This window comes from Adiantum capillus-veneris, chromosome 9 (genome assembly GCF_014529385.1).
Source record: "Adiantum capillus-veneris isolate H3 chromosome 9, ASM1452938v2, whole genome shotgun sequence".
Classification (NCBI taxonomy): domain Eukaryota; kingdom Viridiplantae; phylum Streptophyta; class Polypodiopsida; order Polypodiales; family Pteridaceae; genus Adiantum; species Adiantum capillus-veneris.
Window position 1 is genome coordinate 108,148,110 of NC_140939.1, and position 25,332 is coordinate 108,173,441.

The 25,332-nt window shown below is 39.9% G+C and overlaps 1 protein-coding gene across 1 annotated transcript; it reads left to right on the forward strand.

Moving 5' to 3' along the window:
• The first annotated feature begins 886 nt into the window (after positions 1-886).
• On the forward strand, positions 887-2,259 carry LOC147450954 (uncharacterized). Its single transcript, XM_086520836.1, has 3 exons — positions 887-1,020; positions 1,560-1,652; positions 1,942-2,259. Exons 1-3 carry the CDS (start codon positions 887-889, stop codon positions 2,153-2,155), a joined length of 441 nt encoding a protein of 146 aa, XP_086376962.1. The 3' UTR covers positions 2,156-2,259.
• Positions 2,260-25,332: the final 23,073 nt, after the last annotated feature.

Here is a 25,332-nt window from a genome sequence, read left to right on the forward strand (position 1 = left end):
TTGAAGTTCAATTGCGCTTTTGAAACCTATAACCTAAACCTAACCTATAACTTAACTTAACCTAACCTTTTACATACAACCTAACCTAACCTAACTTATTTCCTAAACCTGATCTAATATACAACCTTACCTAACCTAACTTAACTTAACCTAACCTTTTACGTACAACCTAACCTAAGCTAGCCTTTTACGTACAAGAAACCTAACATAACCTAGCCTAACCTTTTACATACAACCTATAACCTAAACCTAACCTAACATAACTTATAACCTAAACTAACATATAGCCTATAAGCTAAACCTAACCGAATCGAAGTCCGTTTGCATTTTTTGAAGTACACGAGACATTTTCGAAGTCCGTTTGCGTTTCTTCTACTATTTTTTGCTAGCTCTAACGCAGCCTATAACATAACCTATAACCTAACGTATAAGCTAATCTAACCTAACCTATAACATAAGGTAACCTATAATCTAACTTAGAACCTAAACCTAACCTAACCAAATTCCGTTCGCGGTTTTTGAAGTACACAAGTCATTTTTTATAGGAAAGGACTGACACCAATGGGACAAGACCAAGTTGATGATTTATCATCAGTTCTACAAAAACTTACTATCTAAACATGGAACTTTCTCACCCTTGATCTAAGGAATACTATATAAGATATCGATGTAAAAGAGACAAGTTGTCAACTAAATTTGTATAGACAAGAAGTAAGAGCACTATCAAGCCTTGGTGGGAGGCATAGCGCCAATCCCAACCCCACTCAAATTAATTGTTCTTGAAGCAAAAGAAGCCTAACGGCCTTATAGAAGACACAATCCTCGCAAACATAGCTCGTTAGCATCAATAGGAAATGATGAGGAATCAGGTTGTTGTAACCAGGGCATGCTCCCTAGCTATAGATCACTTTGTGACAAATGCGAGAAGGTGCACATTGGATACCCTATCAGGTTGTTGCACGAGCTGGTCAAGTATCTGAGATACATGCTGGGACATATTATTGAATCTTGTACAACTAGGTCAGTTGCTCTACGATTAGTGTCATGACCTGACGGCTTGCTTGATATCTTTAAAGAGGGCCACCTCTAGAAATTGTTTTTTGCTCCCTCATAATAAAGACGCGTGCCCAAACATAGTGACTACAATGGGATTGGATAGTTGTGGTTTTATCTCAAGATGAATTCATGTGCCATGGAAAATCCTAGAGAAATTTTAATAATAGAGTTTGGTTCTCGAGTTCAAAATTTACTTAAGACTTGCAAAAAGGAAGAGTGTGGGCTATAATGGGCGGCCAATTCGGGGGTCATCATCAAAGGAGTGTGGTCACGCAGGGTTAGAAAAAAACCGAGGTACATTGAATATTTTAACCGGCTAAAATCATAAAATCCCGAAAAGATTTTGAGCTTGCCTTGAAGATCGAGGCAAATTTTCATAAGTTTTAGTGTAAATACCACTAAAAGCTTCAAATTTTGATCTAAAAACCGGTAGAATTTCAAGTTTGCACTTTTTTTCTTAGGTTAGGAAAAACATATTTTTCTAACCCTGGAACTTCAAGCAGGCGGCGCAGCGCGAGACCCAGCCCCAGCCCCCAGTACATCTTGTTTCCGAAGCAAAAGAAGGAGACTTTGTCGCCCAGCTTACGGACGTCGAAGTAGTTACCATCTTGTTGCGTCAAAGGATGATGATCAGTGCTCGAAAAAACGTTTTTTCCAAAAACTTGGCAAACCTACATATGTGAAACAGCAAAGGTAAATTAACAAAATTTGAAGGTTTTTACACCAAATTACAGTAATTTTTCCAAAATTTTGTAGGTTTTCTTACCTTCAAATATAAAATTTAGAGGTAAATTTCAAAATTTGTAGGTGGGACTACACTAAACCTAGGTTTTTTTCGAGCACTGAAATTTCTGATTCATTGATGATGCTGGCTTTCAATTACAGTACACCAGGTGTCGACATAGAACGTTCAAGAAGCCGCACACGATTAATAAATATGGGCAACGATATGTCGCTGAGCAGTCAAAGCCAGCTGGCCCAATCAGACTCAAGCACATTGGAACGCAGAACAACATCACCAATACGGATTATCAGAGTCTCAGAAGCCCGCCGGCCCAATCAGAATCAAGCTCTTGCTCCAAATCCAATAGATAAATAGATAATTGATATTTATCTATGCTTGAATATCCTGGCATTCAAATTCTGTGTATTCATCCACAAGGACATCTATATATTCTGTACAAGCATCCCCAAGCATTTCAATATGGCCCAGCGTTGTTTTAATTTGACAAAAATGATACCATGAAGATATATTTATCTACCAATTTCCGTTTCGATTCCTTTGTTGGCTGAATTGAATAATGGAGTTAAATATTGTGTCGCCACAAATTATGTTCTATGATCTTATTCCATGTGGCCCTTGCAGGACCGTGTCTCCAATTTGGTTTTTTTTTCTTTTTTTTCCATAAAGGGCACGAGAGTTTTATATTAAGTAGAGAACAAATTACATTGTAGAGCTTTACAAAATGTTGCTTCCGATATCCTTTTGATGATCCCGCAAACAATTTTGTAATTGCCTCAGAATGTAAATCGGTACTACCAATTTGGTTTTTAATCTCTACTATATCTTCTAAATGGCTTTCCAAAAAACCCAAACTTTATCTATATCTCCTAATGTCTCGAATTTGTTGGCAACTTGATTGCCTTAAGCATATTTCTTGTGTTTTGTTTTGGTGCACGTTCACCAAAGATGTACGGACCTTGTATCATGTATGGCTTATCCATCTTCTCATGATGGTGACACCCACACTATTTTGAACAACTAATTTGTTGGAGCCAATTAGTCTCTAGACTAATTTAACATGCCGCACAGAACCCATTCAAGGGCATGCAACTACAGGGCTCAATGTAATAGTACAACTTTGCCAATATTAATCGGGAGCTTAGTTTGAGATGCAACCAAGAGATACCGACATATTAGTTTCTACTTTCAAGGAATCTCGGGTCCTTCAGTCGTATGATGTCTGACCAACAAGTTACATTTGGGTTCCTCATTGTGGATCTGGCCACGAAGTTACAAGATACTGGCCTATTATTTCCTACTTTCGAGGACTCTAGGTTCCTCCAGTCGCGGTATGATGTCTCACCAACAAGTTATATCATAGCTTACACTAGCCATATTCCTCAAAACTCTTAGCTATACAGCAAATAATGTCACACACAACTCTCAAAAAGTACCCAACCTAGGAGACCTCCAACATGGCATAAAAATAATTTGAATGCCAGAAACAATACTTAATGGCAGGAAGGAATCATTCAGTACCTTGATTTTGACTATGCAAAGAAGATGGGTGTCAGGTGGCAAAGGGGCCTCTTTTGCATTGAGCATTATGCTAGTTGACTTACTTATATAACATTACCCGTATGATTATTGAAGGATTTAGGGAGCTATAAGAATGCATGCACAAAACTTAGAGAAGGGGGGGGGGGGGGGGGGGGGGGGGGGGGGGATTAGGGTTGTGTAGAGGTTCACTGCAATAGAAAAGTGCCTATCACGTGGGTTCAATAGTAAGTATTAATTTATCCTATATTTCCTTACATTTTCACATACAAAAGGGTGTCAAAAAACTGATCTTGAAAAATAATTTATGAAAAAAGTTTCCTTTTATTGGTGAAAAATTCATAGCAAAGGGGTTTTAAAATAGTCATTTAATGCATGTGATATATAGGGTCTACAAATAGTGACCCCTAAGAAGGAGAATCCCAAGGATAGTAGTACTAGTTTGAAATTTAAGTGATTTCATAGACATAGTCTAGATAGCCAATGCCTTTGGACTATGAAAATTTGAAAATGTTTACCGCGACCAGCTTTTACTATGGTTTGTACCGAGACAGTCCAAAATGTGATGGCCAAAGAAGAGAGGGGAGCGGAAGGACAATTTTTTTGCATTTCAAGTATTACTACGGATATTATCGTATTTATTACTACAAAAATTACCACCACTATTGTTGTGTTTATTACCGACCCCCACTTTAGCACTTAACATTCAAATTTAGGTATTTTTATTTGTTTTGCTTATGGAAAAAATAAAGAACATTATTTAAAATTTCAAAAAAATTAACAAAACAAAAGAATTGACCCAAAGAGCCTTGAACAAGAGAGAAGATCGATGTACTAGTGATTGATAAAATTTTACAGAGTGGATGAGGGTGTGTAGAGCCTTAGTAATCCTCTAGCTCTCAACACCGACACCAAGAAAATCGATCAGCACAGGGACCTGTCGATGCCTTTTTGAAAGGCTGTACTCATCTTGAGGCACGTGTCTACCCATTTCACATCTTAGATTGGATGAGCAACTCATATTATCTTCTTGTGAGAGAGATTGTGGAACGAACAACCTCAATCTTTGCACGCTGACTATCCTTAAGCATGAACTTGCTTGAGGATGTCACGACACGTTATACGCAAACAAAGAAGACATGAAATGCCTGGGAGTCTCGATATTAGTAGGCACTACTCCACCATGTGAATCCACTCCGATAATGTGCACGTGGCATGCACTTTTGCAAGAAACCTCCTCATTCTCTTGCAAATGAGAGGAGGCATGGAACTAACATCTCTCAAGTTAGCAGTTGTTGCAAGGATCCCTCTGCCTCCATTTTCGTAACCCTCATGTTTCCACACTTTTTTATCATGAACTAGCCATCATGGCAATTGATCAAGGGCTGGGTGTTTTGGAAATGGCTCTCAAATTTGCTTACTTGGTGTTTGATGATTCCCTAAGCATAGCTTACTAGGGGCAATGCTAAAGTGCAGTTGTAATGACAAATTATCATGCTTGACATATATATATATATATATATATATATATATATATATATAGAGAGAGAGAGAGAGAGAGAGAGAGAGAAATTGATGAATGGACGACATGACACAAACTTTTTATAGAATAAAACATACAATTGTTTTATAAATCATCTTCCAAAAGATCTCAAATTCTGTGTATTCATCCACAAGGATATATATATTTTGTACAAGCAGACCCAAGCATTTCAATATGGCCCAACATTGTTTTAATTTGACAGAAATGATATCATGAATATAGGTTTTTATACATATATACATGCAAACTGGCTCCTCCCCTTCTCCTTCCACCTCCTCGGCTTCGATCAACCTTCCCTCTCCCACCCTGCACCTACATGATCTATGCCCCCCATCTTTCTCTCTTCCCCATCCCCTCTCTGCTTCTTCAGCTAAGCTGTTGGTCCATCTACCTCTCTTCCTCCTTGCTCCCCCTTGCCACATTTGACAACCCTGTCAAGAAGATCTTCCACAATGTCTTTGTGGATTCAATTAGCACACACACACACACACACACACACACACACACACACACACACACACACACACACACACAGAAGAGAGAAGAGAGAGAGAGAGAAAAGAGAGGAATGGTGGAGTGAGGATGAAACCCTTCTTCAGACCTGTCGGGCCATAAGCACGGAGCCTCTCATGTGTGGGGAAGCACACATGCGTGTGACTCTGCAATACTCACCCAGGCACTTCGCTTCAACCCTGCTTCAATGACTGTCACTCACATAAGCAAGTCCTTCCTTTGTTCTCTTCAATGGACTCTTTTGCATTACCTTCGTCTTTTAGAGTAGATCCTAGGGAAGAATTTCAGAGTTTAGTTAATGAACAGCTAGATAACATCCCCTCCTTTGATGCGTCCGCTTTGTCTAATATTTTAGAAGATTCCATCACTAAGGATCCTGAAATCAAAGGGGATCATCGGGTATCTTATTACTCTGAAATGGTTTGGCAACAGATCTCTACCTTCAAAGCCAGAGCTGTTGTTCTTTTTTCTACTGGTAGACTGCCTCAAATCAATGATATAGGACATGCCATTGATAAGGTCTTTGGTGCTCATGTCATAGAAAAAAAAAATTATGTTGGGTAGGGACTTTTCAAGTTACTATTTCTTAAGCCCCAAGATCAGGCTTCCTTATTGTCAAAACCTATTGTTATACTGTTTGGGGTGGTTGTTCATGTGTTTGATTGGAAATCCATTAAAATGATAAAGGATGCCTTGCTTTCTCAGTGCCTTGTGTGCATAGAATACATTGACTTACCTTCATTTATGTGGCCATGCATTAAGGATATTACTGCTACCTTGGGCTAAGTCTTGTATGCCCCCACAATTAATTCCCCCAATAGAAACAAAGCATGCCTATTGTGGAATACCAAAAACCCCTTTCCACAAAAGCTATAGATATAAACATCCCTTCTGTAGGTAGGATGGTGGAGTATCTTAAATGGGGTTCTCTAGCGGGTGCATGTTTTCATTGTAACAAGTTGGGGCACTTCTCTAGAAATTTCCCCACGGTGTCTCAATCCTTAGGGGATATTATTCCCTCTTATATAGGCAGTAATACCTTGGTTCCAAGGGAACAAATATTTGGTAAATCTCCTAGTACATTTCAACCAAGCAATGGTAGTAGTCCTGTGGTGAATCAGACATCTGTAACTATCTCTCTTGCTTATTCTCGTGCACGTTCCACAGTATCTAGACTTGCTAAAGAGGTCTCTAGACCTCTATTCAACCCTAGTCATGCAGGGAACCATGCAAAATCTGGTAGTGGGCACCAAGGTCCTTCCTCATATGCTAATCCTCATGGTATCAATAGAATGATGGATAAGGGGAAAACGCCTATTGATGCTAAGGGGTTCCAAGCAATCTTTGCCAGGAATTCTTTTAAGCCATGGAAACAATCCTTAGGGAATATTAGCCCAAATGTGTTTGATATTCTACATAATATGCCCTCACCTGATACCTTGGCTGCTATTGAAGAAGCTTGTACTACTGCTTAAAAAGTAACTACTAATCGGGAGGCTCCTGCTATAAATCTTGAGGTTAACATGGTGGATAATGATGATAGCTCTTACAAGGGCGGTAACACCCAAGTTGTCATGAATGCCCCCTCATGAAAATTGCAACCTTTAATGCTAAGGGTCTTAACGACCTTAGTAGGTTGGCCATGCTTAATAAATGGGTTATGCAAAAAGATCTTGATGTAGTGCTTATACAGGAACATAAGTGGCATACAAGAGCTGAAGAAATCTATCACTTTAAAGGATACTCTTGTTTTTATGGGGGAAACAAAGGGGTGTACTCTGGGGTGCTGACATTTATAAAAAACTCTCTCAACCATCAGTGGGTGCTTGATCACCCTTCTAGGGCTGATGCTATGTTTTTACAATGCATTGAGCATGGGGATCTCTTTATATTGTTAATGTATATGCTGCTAACATATGGCCTCATAGAATGGAACTTTGGTCATGGTTGACATTGCTGAATCTAGGAAATGGTATTTTTGGTGGTGATTTCAATATGGACTCCTTGAGTCGTGCAAGCTTCGGTTCCTTGGACCGTGCTAGCTTGGGCTCCTTGAGACGTCTCTGAATTCATAAATTTCACAAGTAACTTAGTAAGGTTTGTAACATTTGCATTTAATGCAGAGAGGTTGCATTCAAGTACGCTTTGGCAATTTTCCAAAGTCTTGAAAGCAGCCATATCTACAAGGCCATAATCTCATAGATCAGCATCATCATGCATACTAATTTTGACAGCACTCATGGTGCTCAGATTTTGATGTGAGTGCTCAAAATCAAAAGTGTGTGTAGGTGGGATATCCTCTGGCCATGGTAAACACATGCTAATGTAGAGAGAGAGAGAGAGAGAGAGAGAGAGAGAGAGAGAGCGTCAACTTGTACCTTGTAAAACTTGAAGTATTTGTTTTTTTTATGCTCAGTGACTTTTGCATTGCATGCGATCCCCGCCTTGCAAAAATTGTAGCGCTTCACGTCTTGTTCTTTGTAAGAACACCTTTGTTGATTCTTCACAAAAAATTGGTGTTTGTGAAGGCTTTTGTGCACTTGTGAAGCTTTCCTTGAAGAAAAATGAATTTTGGAAGAAAACTTGCATTTCTCTAAGGAGTAAAAAGGAAGGGTGAAACTAATTCCTTGAAGTTTGTAGCTTTCCTTTCCTTCTAGCTTTTTCTGTTAACTCAAGTATGTTATATTTCCTAGTTGTATACAACAAGGCTCAATAGCTTGGATGGTAGGGAGTTGGCCTTTTACCCTAATGGGGTGGGTTCAACCCTCCTTTGTGCAAGGGTTTAGAGGGCTTTCCTACATGTGTAGTCAGTGACACCAACAAAGCCTCAGTGCCATAGAATTTCCGGTTGAATTTGCCTTGGTCGCCTGCTTTATACGTGCACTGTGGAGGGCGTAGATGGGGCGGCTGCGGTTTTTGCTCATTGTCTCCCTTCCTGTAATGTGCATAGACCTCTATGCCTGCCTTCTTTTTGTCTTGCTAGTAGGACCTGTGTCCTTACAATCTCTCTCTCTCCCTCCCTCTTTCCCTCTCTTTCTCTATCTCTCTCTCTCTCTTCCCTCTTTATCTCTCTCCCTCTCTCTCTCTTTCCCTATCTCTCCCTCTATCCCTCTCTATCTTTCTTTCTCTCCCTCTATCTCTCTTTCTTTCCCCTATCTCTCTCCCTTTCTCTCTTTCCCCTCTCTCTCCCTCTATCCCTCTCTATCTTTGTTTTTCTCTCTATCTCTCCCTCTATCACTCTCTATCTCTCTTTCTTTCCCCTATCTCTCCCTTTATTCCTCTCTCTGTCTCTCCCCTTCTCTACCTCTCTTTCTCTCTCTTCCCTCTTTATCTCTCTCCCTCCTTCCCTATCTCTTCCCTCTCTATCTATCTCTCTCTATCTTTCTTTCTTTTTCTCTCTCCCTGCTGCGGTTTTTGCTCATTGTCTCCCTTCCTGTAATGTGCATAGACCTCTATGCCTGCCTTCTTTTTGTCTTGCTAGTAGGACCTGTGTCCTTACAATCTCTCTCTCTCCCTCCCTCTTTCCCTCTCTTTCTCTATCTCTCTCTCTCTCTCTTCCCTCTTTATCTCTCTCCCTCTCTCTCTCTTTCCCTATCTCTCCCTCTATCCCTCTCTATCTTTCTTTCTCTCCCTCTATCTCTCTTTCTTTCCCCTATCTCTCTCCCTTTCTCTCTTTCCCCTCTCTCTCCCTCTATCCCTCTCTATCTTTGTTTTTCTCTCTATCTCTCCCTCTATCACTCTCTATCTCTCTTTCTTTCCCCTATCTCTCCCTTTATTCCTCTCTCTGTCTCTCCCCTTCTCTACCTCTCTTTCTCTCTCTTCCCTCTTTATCTCTCTCCCTCCTTCCCTATCTCTTCCCTCTCTATCTATCTCTCTCTATCTTTCTTTCTTTTTCTCTCTCCCTGCTGCGGTTTTTGCTCATTGTCTCCCTTCCTGTAATGTGCATAGACCTCTATGCCTGCCTTCTTTTTGTCTTGCTAGTAGGACCTGTGTCCTTACAATCTCTCTCTCTCCCTCCCTCTTTCCCTCTCTTTCTCTATCTCTCTCTCTCTCTCTTCCCTCTTTATCTCTCTCCCTCTCTCTCTCTTTCCCTATCTCTCCCTCTATCCCTCTCTATCTTTCTTTCTCTCCCTCTATCTCTCTTTCTTTCCCCTATCTCTCTCCCTTTCTCTCTTTCCCCTCTCTCTCCCTCTATCCCTCTCTATCTTTGTTTTTCTCTCTATCTCTCCCTCTATCACTCTCTATCTCTCTTTCTTTCCCCTATCTCTCCCTTTATTCCTCTCTCTGTCTCTCCCCTTCTCTACCTCTCTTTCTCTCTCTTCCCTCTTTATCTCTCTCCCTCCTTCCCTATCTCTTCCCTCTCTATCTATCTCTCTCTATCTTTCTTTCTTTTTCTCTCTCCCTGCTGCGGTTTTTGCTCATTGTCTCCCTTCCTGTAATGTGCATAGACCTCTATGCCTGCCTTCTTTTTGTCTTGCTAGTAGGACCTGTGTCCTTACAATCTCTCTCTCTCCCTCCCTCTTTCCCTCTCTTTCTCTATCTCTCTCTCCCTCTCTATCTCTCTCTCTCTCTCTCTTCCCTCTTTATCTCTCTCCCTCTCTCTCTCTTTCCCCATCTCTCCCTCTATCCCTCTCTATCTTTCTTTCTCTCCCTCTATCTCTCTTTCTTTCCCCTATCTCTCTCCCTTTCTCTCTTTCCTCTCTCTCTCCCTCTATCCCTCTCTATCTTTGTTTTTCTCTCTATCTCTCCTTCTATCACTCTCTATCTCTCTTTCTTTCCCCTCTCTCTCCCTTTATTCCTCTCTCTGTCTCTCCCCTTCTCTACCTCTCTTTCTCTCTCTTCCCTCTTTATCTCTCTCCCTCCTTCCCTATCTCTTCCCTCTCTCTATCTTTCTTTCTTTTTCTCTCTCCCTCTAATCCTCTCTATCTCTATCTCTCTTCCCTCTTTATCTCTCCCTCCCTCCCTCTCTTCCCTCTCTCTCTCTCTCTCTCTCTCTCTCTTCCCTCTTTATCTCTCCCTCTCTTCCCTCTCTCTCTCTCTCCCTCTCCCTCTATCCCTCTATATCTTTCTTTCTCTCTATATCATTGTCTATCTCTCTTTCTTTCCCCTATCTCTCCCTCTCTATCCTTCTCTATCTCTTTCTCTCTCTTCCCTCTCTATCTCTCCCTCTTTCCCGTTCTCTCTCTCTCTCTCTCTCTCTCTCTCTCTCTCTCTCTCTCTCTCTATCTCTTTCTCTCTCTCTCTCTCTCCCTTCTCTCCCTCCCTCTTCCTCTCTATCTCTCTTTCTCTCTCTTCCCTCTTTATCTCTCCTGCTTTTCCCTCTTCATCTCTCTCCCTCTCTCTCCCTCTTTCCCCTATCTCTAATCTTTGTACTTTTTCTTCTCCTCTTTCTATCTTCTATTCTAACACAAACAAACTTGATCTACTCTATCTTCTATTCTAACCACAATGAAGCTTAATATATTGATACCATGAGGGTTAGCATATGAGGAAGGACCTTGGTGCCCACCACTACCAGATTTTGCATGGTTCCCTGCATGACTAGGGTTGAATAGAGGTCTAGAGACCCCTTTAGCATGGCTAGCTACTGTGCTAGGTGCATGAGCATAAGCAAGAGAGATAGTTACAGATGTATGATTCACCAAAGGACTACTGCCATTGCCTCATTGAAATGTACTAGGAGATTAACCAAATATTTTCTCCCTTGGAACCAAGTTCTTGCTACCTGGATAAGAGGGAACTAGATCCCTTGAGGATTGAGACATGGTGGGGCAGTTTCTAGAGAAGTGCCCCAACTTGTTACAATTAAAACATACACTTGCTAGAGAGCCCCATTTTAGATACAACACCATCCTACCTACATAAGGGATGTTTATATCTGGGTGAAATCATGTTAACGTGTCACACTTTTTCATGTCCCGGACAATGCTAACTAGCACAATTTTGACATATGCTTGCTAGTACAATAACATGAGCTACATCTCCAAGATCTATGACATGGGATATATCGATAGAAAGCTCTTGAAACAAGGAATCCAAATGTATAACCTCTAATAAATTTTGATATTATTTGTAAAAATTTCACCGGACGCCCAACTTTTTAAAGATGTGCTAACTTGACAATGCTAACTAGCACAAAAAGCGTGACGGGTTAACATGCTTTCACCCATCTATAGTTTTGTGGACAGGTTTTTTTGGTATTCCACAATAGGCATGCTTTGTTTCTGTTGGGGGAATTAATTGTGGGGGCATACAAGACTTAGCCCAATGTAACATTAATATCCTTAATGCATGGCCACATAAAGGAAGGTAAGTGAATGTATTCTACCCACATAGGGCACTGAGAAAGCAAGGCATCCTTTATCATTGTAATGGGTTTCCAGTCAAACACGTGAACAACCTCCCCAGACAATATAACAGTAGGTTTCAACAAGAAGGGCCTAAGAAACAGTACCTCAAAAAGTCCCTACCCAAAATAAAAGTTTTTGTCTATAACATGAGCACCAAAGACCTTATCAATGGCATGTCCTATATCATTGATTTGAGGCTATATACCATTAGAAAAAAAAGCAACAACTCTCGCTTTGAATACAGAGATTTGTTGCCAAACCATTTTAGAGTCCAAAGATACCTAATGATCCCCTTTTATCTGAGTATTGTTAGTGGTGGCATCTTGTAAAATATCATACAGAGCAGACGCATCAAAGGAGGGGATGTTATCCATTTGTTCATGACCTAAACTCTGAACTTCTTCCCTAGGGTCTACTGTAAAAGCCGAAGGTAATGTAGAAGAGGCCATTGCAGAGAACAAAGGAAGGACCTCTTTATGTGGTGAAAATCGTTGAAGCAAGGTTGAAGCCAAGCGTCGGGGCGAGTATTGTAGAGTCGCATGCAAGTGTGCTTCCCCACACATAAGAGGCTTCGTGCTTATGGCAGCAGGTCTGATGCAAGCCTTATGGTGGTAGGCTTGAAGCAGCGTTTCATCATCACCCCGTAATTCCTCTCTTCTCTCTCTCTCTCTCTCTCTCTCTCTCTCTCTCTCTACACACACACATATGTGAAGGCTACATATAAGAATCTTTCTCTACGGTGTGATGCACAATATCACATCACTCTCTCTCTCTCTCTCTATCTCTATCTCTCTCTCTCTATCTCTATCTCTACACACACACACACACATGTGAAGGCTACATATAAGAATCTTTCTCTACGGTGTGATGCACAGTATCACATTGCTCTCTCTCTCTCTCTCTCTCTCTCTCTCTCTCTCTCTCTCTCTCTCTGTGTGTGTGTGCTCATAGAATCCACGAAGACATTGTGGAATATTTTTTTCACAAGATTGTGAACTGTGGCAAGGGGGAGGAAGGAGGAAGAGAGGCAGATGAACCAATGGCTTAGCTGAAGAAGCAGAGAGGGGATGGGGAAGAGAGGAAGATGGGGGGCATAGATCATGAAGGTGCATGGCGGGTGTAATAGGACTTATTTTGCAAAGTTTTTGACATATATTTTTTTGAAGCAAAGTTTGTTCATTCAGCATTTTTTCCACAGTCTAGGGTTTTATTTTGATCGTCTCTGTGAAGTTTCAAATTTTGACCTGGGACACCTCTTGGGAGCCAGTTTTGAGGGTGCTAAGGTCAAAATTAGGAAAAGTTTAAGTATGTAGAAATTGTAGTCCTCAATACGAGAAAAAATATTGCTTGTTCAAGTTTTTTAGATTCCTTCAGTTTGATGCTCGTTTCAGCCCGTAAATTAAGAAAAAAGTGAGAAAATGCTGTTTTACGTTGTTTTTGTAGAAATTGGCAACTTGCAGGTAATTTTTTGGCCAAACTGAGAAGTATATGGATTTTTTGCAGCACACAACTATTGAAGAGCTCAACGAGACGGACAAATTCATATGAGACGACTCTGGGTAAATCCTGAACCAAGTCGTTGAAAATGGTCGGGAATTGTGGACTTATAAAACAAAAAAAGAGTTTAAAAATTTGCTAACTCGCAAGTGTGGGATGTGTTTTAGCGGTTCTTATGTGTTTGTGTGCAGGGTGTCTCTTTTTTAGCGTACTTTTGGGCCGATATGTTAAAGACTGGAGTTGAGGACGAAAATAGCCACTATCGTGAAGAAGACAACCCCATATACTCAAAAGGAGGCTATTTGACTATGATGGCGGACCGAGATTTTGATTGTGAATGAGAATGAGAGTGTGATTGAGAGTGACAGTGAGAGTGTGATTGAGATTGAGAACTGTGCACAAGATTGAGAGTGAGATAGCTCGGGGTTGGTCGGGAGGTTTGACACGAGCTATGATCTTCTTGTACCCGTGACTTTACATCAATACAAATCTTTGCTTCCCTCCGTCTACTCTGTGTACTTGCAGTTTCTATTACTCAATTTATTGTGCTCTTGTGTCTTGTCACAAGTGGTATCAGAGCGGTTTTAATTCTGCAACAATGATGGATGCATACGAGCAACGATTGCAGGGACAAGTGGAACTCATTCGAACGCTCACTGAAGATCTTAACAGATGTGAGAGAGCCAATAAAGGAAAGAAAGTAGCTGATGGAAGTGGAGTAATGTCAACCCTTGCTTTGGGGAAGAAAGAGGAACCATTCACCTTGCAGGATGGTTATCTTCTCCATGGAAATAGGCTATGTGTTACCCACTCCCTTTGTGATGAGAAAGTCATGTATGAATCCCATGATCCTTTTTTCTTTTTCTCTCTCCCTCTATTCCTCTCTCTCTCTCTCTCTCTCTCTCTCTCTCTCTCTCTCTCTCTCTCTCTTTCTCTCTCTCTCTCTCTCTCTCTCTCTCTCTCTCTCTCTCTCTCTCTCTCTCTCTCTCTCTCTCTCTCTTCCCTCTTTATCTCTCCCTCCCTCCCTCTCGTCCCTCTTTATCTCTCTCCCTCTTTGTCTCTCTTTCTTTGTCTTCCCTCTTTATCTGTCCCTCTCTTCCCTCTTTACTTGTGTATATCTATTTGTAAGCTAACATGTTGTTTCTTGTAGGTTACCTTGCTGTTGTTGGCAATTTGTTTCTGCCATAACTTTTTCATACAAACTCAAATAATCAACTTGTAGGTAATCAAAACAATGGGAGCAGGTCTGCTCTACAAGACAATGCGGACATAATTGAAAAACCTCTTCTTTTGGCTAAAAACGAAACTTTCAGTTCGCGACTGATAAAACCTTTATTTTTGGATCTCCACAACTTTTCAACTTATTTTAAGCTTACCCATGTATTTTAAACTAAAATACATAAAAATAAAATATTGATATTAATAAAAACATCAATTTTAACTGCGTTTCTATTGTATTTTTCATAGACAGACTATCTGTTATTCATTAATCTTTATCAAATATGTCTTTAGTGTATTATTTAAAAAGAAAAGAATATATTTTCTCTCTACATCTTAAAGTCATTTATATAAGACTAATACTCTCTATCTAATAGACTATTCAACAATATTTCAAATTGTGCTCAACGAAAGATATAGCCTATTACATTCTGTTCAACTATAATGATTCTCATAAATAAGTCCTATTACAATGAATGTATGTTGATCAAAGTCAATGAGAAGAAATTTTCACTTTTTTGTTTGTTGATGTGTAAGAGCACTCTGGTTCTACCATATTTTGAGCTTGTTTGGTAAGTTAGATAAGACTTGTAATCTGTGTTTTTTTTTGGTTTGGTAAAATTTTACATGAGAAGACATGATAAAGTAAAAGAGATCTACAAATGGCGCTCAAGGATTAAACCTTGGTATGATTCCTATCGTGCACTTGTGACATCAAAACTAAATATCATGTTTTTGAAACCATTGTGTTGCTTGACCACATGCCAAGGTCCCATTTTCACCATATCTATCCTCAAACCCTTTGATTTCTCGTGTGGTGGGGGGTCCAAGGTAGTCCTATCAACTCACATACCGCTCGATTAGCTTGTCATACTTGTCCACCCGAACAGGGATTTGCAAAACATTTTCTCCTTCAAACTATCATATCCAGACCATTACAACCCTGTTTGACAAGCCATTTGGACCAGCCTAAAAAGCACTTCGAGGACCATTTTTTGCACCATAATCTCTTCACTTTGGACACTTTGAAGATCCATATTGGCTAGCCCCAAAATAGTATTTATTGACCCCAAAACCACTAGAAAACATACACTATTGGAAACCTTTGGCTGCATCTAATCTTCATATCTTCTCTAGCCCGTTGGCTTGCACATGTAGATCCCCATAGCTCTACTTTCTTCCTTTCCTAGCATTGACTCTCTTTGGCTATACCAGCATTGCCCAACCCACTTGTTGAACATATATGTTCAACCAAAAAAGTGTTTATTGAATTGGAAACTGAAAAAATGGTGAACACTTGAGCAGACACAAAAAACTATAACCATATGACCAAATTTTTATCCCTACTTCCTACAGTTCTCTTCTAGGCCGTTTTCCCAACCCCTTTAGCTACAGCTTGCACATTTGACACTAACTCCCTGCCAAAGTATAACTTTGACCGCACACCATTTGCCTTGTGTTTGAGGACAAACCGATGGCAATTGGCAAAGGACCTCCTTCACCCTGTCAAAGGATACCTGTGCATCTTTAGTCTACTAAAATCTATGAACTTGCTGACTCACATTTTGAAGAGGATACACATACTATGAAAGTATCCAAAATAATCAGGATAGATACTTCAACTTGTGCACAAATGAAGCCAACCCTGCTGCAATCTTTGGAGGTTCCATCAAAACCAAAGCCTTCACCTATTTAGGATCAACCTCTATACCATTTTCCCTATGTTTGAGGAAAAACCATTGGCAATTGACAAAGGATCTCCTTCACCCTGTCAAAGGATACCTGTGCATCTTTCGTCTACTAAAATCTATGAACTTGCTAGCTCACTTTTTGAAGAGGATACACATACTATGACAATATCCAAAATAATCTGGATAGATACTTCAACTTGTTCACAAATGAAGCCAACCCTGCTGCAATCTTTGGAGGTTCCATCAAAACCAAAGCCTTCACCTATTTAGGATCAACCTATATACCATTTTGAGAGAACACATGCCCCAACAAATGAGCTCTTGGTTGACCACATTTACATCTTGGGATTCAACTGACCACCTTCTTCATCCAACCTTTTAAAAATAGCCTTAACTTTGACAACTCTGATAAACTTACCCAAATATGGTCCAAATACCATATACATCCAATCCTGAAAAGTCCCATAAGAATTCACCAAACCAAAAGGCATATGCGATAAGCAAAGAAACTCCACAGAGAAATAAATATAGATACAGTCTTCAGTTGGAGTTCCAAAGTAATACTAATTCAAAAATACCCAAAGAAGCCATCCATGATTGAATACCTCTCATGACCTGCTACCTGATTCAAAATTTTATCTTGAAATGACAAAGGATATTGATTCCGCTTTGTAGCAACATTCAATGGTTTATAATCACCACACACTCTCTACTTTCCATTTTTCTTTGGTGTAATGACAACTAGAGAAGCCCACTCAAACTCTTATAGGGGATAGATAATACCTCCCTCAAGTAGCTTGTTGATCCTACCATAAAGCTTCCTTTTGAATCTCTCCTAGTCTTTAGAGATTTTGTGCCCTTGTTTCGTATCCCTCTTTGAGCAGAATCGAGTGTTCTCTATTGCATCTACACCACAAATTTGAGATTGCATGCCTTCACTAGAAAGGGGAGAATCTATGGTGACCCCAAACAGATCAGCATCTCCTCAATATTGTATAACCTTCTTCATAAGGCAACTCCATCTCATATTCATAGCTTGTCATCGAGTCACCTCCATCACCTCCCTTCATAGATGGAAATGGCTTTCCTTGGTCTTCAAATCCAACACTACTTGCCTGCCATTCTCTTTGTCTCAAAGAGTGAAAACCTTGCTTTCCCAATCTTGCTTGGCTCTTATTGCAACCAGACATGTCCTCCCTAGAATAATAGGATAGGATTTATCACATGATTTCATCACAAAATAGTCTAAGGCATTCAAATCACATCACCTTTACCTTCACATCTTGAGCTATCTCTGAACACCTCGCCTTGGTGTGGTTGGTCATCCTCATCTACACACTTGATTTGACTCTTGCATCCTTCATAGTAGCTTTTGTCCTATTACATACCTGGGATCTACCATCAATGTATGCCTATACCCGCCTCTTCTTCTCAATGAGCACATAGATGGGATGAAGAACATCCACTAGATTTCCTACCCTTAAGGCTAAATTGTGCACAACATATATATCTCTAGGAACCCTTGTAAGCCTACTATTGGCACTAGTAGAACATTGCCTCCTCAGCTTGGGATTCAATGCTAATATTTTCCCAAATGAACTGTTAGCCTTTTGACTTTGTACATCACTCACTAGGTCATATTTAGGATGACTGCGCTGAAGCTAGAAATCCGTTTTCTTGATTATGCGATGCATTCCTATCTTTCTAGTCTCTGAATGCTCTCTGCTTTCATCTATCTTTTGTTTTCATTTATGAGCTTTGGTTTCCCGTTGATCTTTCTGTGTCTCCCTTTATCCCCGTGCTCTCTTGCTGGCCAAAACATCTATATCCTGCTCATCCACACCAATTATGTGAAGTCTATGAAATTCATCATTACTTGGTGGAATTGACGATGCAAGATTTTCAATCGGTTGCTCTCTTTGATCATTGAGTGTATGTTAATAAAGTTAAGGCCACTAGTCTTACTTTCTTTGCCATAGGTCTTTACTTCATCTCTACCCATTTATACAGTTCTTCATTGACATTAAAACCCCTTTCATTTTCAAAAGCCTCAATCACTTCATACATTTCAAATGAGCAAACTTCCAAACTTGGGCTTCTATCTTGCATATTAGAGCCCGTTATATCCTCAAGATCATACATAGTATCTACATAAGAAACCTAATCAAAGAAACTTGAAATACATACATTGTCCTCTATAAAATCCATTTTCCTCATGTCTTATTGAACATTAATTACATGTTGGAATAAACTTGTTTTCATATCCTCAAGGTTCATGAAATGGATTGACCCATGCTCACTTAACACTTGATAATCTATAGAGAAAACATCTCCTATATGAAAAGGTTTTACTCATCTTTGACATTGCAAATGGTCACCTTCACATTTGGACAAGCCTTGGATAGATCCTCTGATGAGTCATTTGTAGCTTTAATCATCTAGCCATGGTTTATGTCTATCTTCCTCTTTCTCTGCATACAAAGGCTCTTCAACAAAAGATTGACTTCAAAGCCATGAGAGAGAGGAATAGAGGGAGGGAGAGGGAGAGATAGGGGAAAGAAAGAGAGATAGAGAGGTATACAGGGAGAGATAAAGAGAGAAAGAAAGATAGACAGGGAGAGATAGGGAAAAGAGAAAGAGAGAGGGGGGGAGAGAGAGAGAGAGATAGAGAGGGACAACATAAGGAAATGACAAAACATGATTGTTGGCCAGGACAATTAGACTGAAGAACATCTGAAGAATACTACCAAAAAACCCAACACGAGTTAAAAGAGACCAATCCAACATTGCTTCCCTTGAATTGTATCAATATAGATGTTGATATCTCCAACTTGTCAAATTTGGATGCCATATGTGTATCTGCAAATAATCTTGATGACAAAGACTATTGTGAGCACTTGCAAGAATTCACAATCAAGTATAGAAGCAAGAGTTGTGCTTGCTTTTATTTGGTTAAGCTATTGTTGAAAGGTGTGTGTTATTTGTCTATGTATGCTATGTGCATTGACTCACCATTACCACAAATTTTCTTACCATTTTGCATACTCTTTATTCCACATAGAAATATTTTCATGCAAGCCTCTCTAAATCTTGGTGTGAACCCACTCCGAGAAAAAATCACAAGATACCTTTCACCCAATCATTCCCTTTACTAAATCACCAATTTTCTACATGCATGTTTTCTTACTTCTTGTAAATATTTCTTAACCAATAAGAAAAATCAGGGCCCCTCTCTCCCTCTTTCCCCTATCTCTAATCTTTGTACTTTTTCTTCTCCTCTTTCTATCTTCTATTCTAACACAAACAAACTTGATCTACTCTATCTTCTATTCTAATCACAATGAAGCTTAATATATTGATACCATGAGGGTTAGCATATGAGGAAGGACCTTGGTGCCCACCACTACCAGATTTTGCATGGTTCCCTGCATGACTAGGGTTGAATAGAGGTCTAGAGACCCCTTTAGCATGGCTAGCTACTGTGCTAGGTGCATGAGCATAAGCAAGAGAGATAGTTACAGATGTATGATTCACCAAAGGACTACTGCCATTGCCTCATTGAAATGTACTAGGAGATTAACCAAATATTTTCTCCCTTGGAACCAAGTTCTTGCTACCTGGATAAGAGGGAACTAGATCCCTTGAGGATTGAGACATGGTGGGGCAGTTTCTAGAGAAGTGCCCCAACTTGTTACAATTAAAACATACACTTGCTAGAGAGCCCCATTTTAGATACAACACCATCCTACCTACATAAGGGATGTTTATATCTGGGTGAAATCATGTTAACGTGTCACACTTTTTCATGTCCCGGACAATGCTAACTAGCACAATTTTGACATATGCTTGCTAGTACAATAACATGAGCTACATCTCCAAGATCTATGACATGGGATATATCGATAGAAAGCTCTTGAAACAAGGAATCCAAATGTATAACCTCTAATAAATTTTGATATTATTTGTAAAAATTTCACCGGACGCCCAACTTTTTAAAGATGTGCTAACTTGACAATGCTAACTAGCACAAAAAGCGTGACGGGTTAACATGCTTTCACCCATCTATAGTTTTGTGGACAGGTTTTTTTGGTATTCCACAATAGGCATGCTTTGTTTCTGTTGGGGGAATTAATTGTGGGGGCATACAAGACTTAGCCCAATGTAACATTAATATCCTTAATGCATGGCCACATAAAGGAAGGTAAGTGAATGTATTCTACCCACATAGGGCACTGAGAAAGCAAGGCATCCTTTATCATTGTAATGGGTTTCCAGTCAAACACGTGAACAACCTCCCCAGACAATATAACAGTAGGTTTCAACAAGAAGGGCCTAAGAAACAGTACCTCAAAAAGTCCCTACCCAAAATAAAAGTTTTTGTCTATAACATGAGCACCAAAGACCTTATCAATGGCATGTCCTATATCATTGATTTGAGGCTATATACCATTAGAAAAAAAAGCAACAACTCTCGCTTTGAATACAGAGATTTGTTGCCAAACCATTTTAGAGTCCAAAGATACCTAATGATCCCCTTTTATCTGAGTATTGTTAGTGGTGGCATCTTGTAAAATATCATACAGAGCAGACGCATCAAAGGAGGGGATGTTATCCATTTGTTCATGACCTAAACTCTGAACTTCTTCCCTAGGGTCTACTGTAAAAGCCGAAGGTAATGTAGAAGAGGCCATTGCAGAGAACAAAGGAAGGACCTCTTTATGTGGTGACAATCGTTGAAGCAAGGTTGAAGCCAAGCGTCGGGGCGAGTATTGTAGAGTGATTACCTTCATTTATGTGGCCATGAATTAAGGATATTACTGCTACCTTGGGCTAAGTCTTGTATGCCCCCACAATTAATTCCCCCAATAGAAACAAAGCATGCCTATTGTGGAATACCAAAAACCCCTTTCCACAAAAGCTATAGATATAAACATCCCTTCTGTAGGTAGGATGGTGGAGTATCTTAAATGGGGTTCTCTAGCGGGTGCATGTTTTCATTGTAACAAGTTGGGGCACTTCTCTAGAAATTTCCCCACGGTGTCTCAATCCTTAGGGGATATTATTCCCTCTTATATAGGCAGTAATACCTTGGTTCCAAGGGAACAAATATTTGGTAAATCTCCTAGTACATTTCAACCAAGCAATGGTAGTAGTCCTGTGGTGAATCAGACATCTGTAACTATCTCTCTTGCTTATTCTCGTGCACCTTCCACAGTATCTAGACTTGCTAAAGAGGTCTCTAGACCTCTATTCAACCCTAGTCATGCAGGGAACCATGCAAAATCTGGTAGTGGGCACCAAGGTCCTTCCTCATATGCTAATCCTCATGGTATCAATAGAATGATGGATAAGGGGAAAACGCCTATTGATGCTAAGGGGTTCCAATGCTAAGGGGAAAACGCCTATTGATGCGAAGGTATGTTACAATTTTATTCTACCCTTTCAAGAATGTATAAAAAATCAGCAACCTAACCATACTTAATCTCTGCAAATTGGTGGTTATTTTTATCAACAGAACCCTCATTCTCTTTGTGGTGATTCAATTATAGCAGTGGCGTGAAAAAAAGTAGAAGAAGAACGGTGGTCAATTTTGACAATCAACTGAAGGGTGAGTCCAAAATTCCTCAAGGATTCACCATCTCAAGGTTCATTCACTTCTCTTTTCTTATCCTTCAAGTCATTTTACCCGTTGTAAATATATTACTAACTTTTTATAGTGATTGCTAACACTAACTACTAACCTATTAACACAAACACCCATTAACCCAACTCTAAAAGGCACCTTCCCTCAAGACATGTACATATAGTAAAAACTCTCTCTCTCTCTCTCCTTTCTTAAAACTCTACTTTCACCTTATCTACCATCAATAATGCGCTCTCTTGAGCCCACATCCATGATTCAAGCAGACAAAGAAGGCCCACAATATTTTGATATTAAAAAAAAAACCATAATCTTGATTTGTTAGCTTGTAAATTAGGATTTTCAATAATCTTAATGAGGGGTTCCAACCTATAAATAGGTCTCTCTCCTTCTTGTAAATCATCCCCTAAGCTCTCACATAGCTTCCCAACACTATAGGCATAAGGAGATATTTAGGTGTACTCATCACCTTGTGAGCTTCACACTTGGTGTGAGAGAAGCTTTGATACTACACATTCCAAAGTGAGAGAGTGTGAGTGTCCAATCTAAAACCACTATTGTATATGATCTTTCATTTTTAACAATTTGACATTTTGGTGCTAGAATCTTCATCCTTTCACTCATGCCGTGTGGTTTAGTGAATGCAAGGTGACTCGTATCTTTCTTCATCATTTGAGCTTGTTTAAGAAAGTGGTTAGTGTGTTTTCATTGCCAAGTTTCTTGCTCATTCTGTAAGAGGGTTTTGTGATAAGAGGTTTTCCACACCCTAAGAAAATGTGTGTATTCTAGCAATGTTTACCGTTCACCAATTGTTTGTTTAGTTTATGCAAGCTCCGTGATAGTGTGATAGTATACAGCCTTACTTGCAAGTTGGCAAGCAGGTATTTGCACAAACTCCATTGCTCTCTCTCTTTCTTTCCTTTGCTCTAGCTCTCTCTTGCTCCATTTGGTGTGTGTCTTGGTGTGATATTATTAGTGTGTCTTTTGTTGCATCTCCTCTTGTTCGTGACAAGATCTCTCTTGCGTCCTAATTCGCATCCCATAACTAGGTGGTGCCCCTTCACTTGTTTGGCTGTGGGTTTTGTTGTTGCTTTTTTATTGATTACAATTTCCCCAGCCCCAACTGAGCAGCACATGAGCCTTGAGAGATGTTTAGAGATCGCCTCTCTTGTTGCCCGCCCTGGACCACCTCAGCGGGTGATGAAAGAAAACTTGACTGGAAACTCTACAGCATTGAGGCTCCATTGGAAACTCTACATCGTAGGAAGGACCTCTAAAATCTTTCATAAATGAGGTTTGAACCCACCCCATGAGGGTAAGAGGCCAACTCCGTACCATCCATGCTATTGAGACTTTTTGTATACAACAAGGAAAGATAGCATACTTGAGGTGCAAAAGAAAGCTAAAAGGAAAGGAAAGCTACAAACTTCAAGGAACTAGTTTCACCCTTCCTTTTCACTCCTTAGAGAAAGGCAAGTTTTCCTCCAAAATTCTTTTTCCTTTAAGGAAGAAGCTTCATAAGTGCACAAAGCCTTCACAAAAACCACGAGTTTTTGTGAAGAATCAACGAAGGTGTTCTTACAAAGAACAAGAGGTGAAGCACTACAATTTTTGCAACGCGAGGATCGTATGCAACGCAAAAGTCATCGAGCATAAAAAACACAAAGACTTTAGGCTTTACAAGGTACAAGTTGACGTTTTCTCTCTCTACATTACCGTGTGCTTACCATGGCCAGTGAGGATATCCCACCTACACACACTTTTGATTTTGGGCACGCACATCAAAATCCGGGCACCATGGGCACTGCCAAAATTAATATGCATGACGATGATGATCTAGGAGATCATGGCCTTGTAGATATGGTTGCTTTCAAGACTTTGGGAAATCGCCAAAGCGTACTTGAACGCAACCTCTCGGCATTAAATGAAAATGTTACAAACCTTATTAAGCTACTTGTGAACTTTATGAATTCATAGACAGCTAAAGGAGCCCAAGATGGCATGGTTCAAGGAACCCAAGTTCACACAACTCAAGGAGTCCATGCTCGGGGGGTGCACTATGTAATCATGTTAATGTATAAAGTGAGTTCGATAGGAGGGGGTTAAAAATGCAAAAAATTTAGGCAATTTAATAGAGATACATTAAAATAAGGGGTTTTTATTTCCAATTTTGGAAAATTTCCTAAAATAAGGGGTCATTTTATTCATTCAAACATGTTAAAAAGAGGGGGGTTTTAAATACCCCACGAACGCACGTTAGATAGCGAGGTACTGAATAGTGAACCCCCCGAGAGTCCATGAGGCAAGTGCTTCAGAAGATGCAGAAGGTAGCAATGCATTACTTAAGAATATCACCATTCTTGAGTTTCACGGTGAAGAGTGTGATCGCATCAAGGATGCAGTCAATATGTTCTTAAATAAACGGAGTGATATTCATAGACTGAGACACACCCTAGATATTAAGACAAATATGCAAACAAGTCTATCTCTTAAAGACAAGGCCTATAAGTGGTGAATGACATTTCCAATAGATGCTCGTCCTCCATCTTGGGCTGCAAAGAGTTTTTGGACTCCAATGAAGACGATAAGAATTGGTTAGCATGGGATGCATGCCGCATGTCAAGCCTCTCTCTCACTCAATATCTTTCTAAGTGTCAGAAAACCATATTAAAACTAGAAGGTCTAGATGAATTCCAAAATATATGGGGTTTTAATAGGGGTCTTGACAAAGACTATCATCTTCATGTCAATACCCAACATCCAAAAACATTGGAAGAAGCCATCGGTCATGTCCAAAGATATGATGATGACCAAGAGAGAAAGGAAAATGTTCCCTACTCTAAGAATACTTTTGCTAAGAGAAATTCGGCTAAGAGCCAATGGCCAGGTTGATCTCCCACACGTTCCAAGAGGAACAAGAGACAATCTACCTCTCCCCGTCCACAAGAGGCTAAGAAGCCTAAGCAATCACAACGATAATCAACGTGGGTCTCTCAGCACTGCCGATTTTGAGCGTGCAAAGAAACACAATTTGCATTTCAGATGTCTTTTGGACCAGCATAACAAGAAGGATTTTCCTCTTTTACAAGGCAAAGAAAAGGCCATGCACACGGTGCAACGCCTCACATTAATTCATCTCCTAGATATGTGTTGTAGAGATTCTTCATATGGAAGAAAAGCACAAGTATTGTGTGCCTGCTTCAATGTGGCAACCCACTTTTGGCCCCCATGAGTTGATTCGCATGAATGGCACCATTAACAAAAAATATGTTCGTATTTTAGTGGATGATGGTGCAACTCATAACTTCCTGAACTATAAGCTAGTGGAGAAATTGAAGCTTACACAGTCTCACTGCTCCCACAAGTATGTGGTAGAGCAGATGTTTGGAAATGATAAATAAGTATGGGACATGGTATTTCAAGGGGTTCAGCTTATTGTTCAAGATCATACGATGACCCTTGAAATTCAAGTTATGAACATGGACCGTGATAATGTAGTTTTAGGACAGGAGTGGATGCATGGTTTAGGAAACACATTGTAC

What these genes read in the sequence shown, in the direction of transcription:
- LOC147450954 (XM_086520836.1), top strand. Translation starts at nt 887, where the DNA reads ATGCTCCCTAGCTATAGATCACTTTGTGACAAATGCGAGAAGGTGCAC. An exon ending in ATTGAATCTTGTACAACTAG is followed by an intron (nt 1,021 to 1,559) that starts GTCAGTTGCTCT and finishes AACTTCAAGCAG; the next exon opens with GCGGCGCAGCGCGAGACCCA. An exon ending in CCCAGCTTACGGACGTCGAA is followed by an intron (nt 1,653 to 1,941) that starts GTAGTTACCATC and finishes TTTCAATTACAG; the next exon opens with TACACCAGGTGTCGACATAG.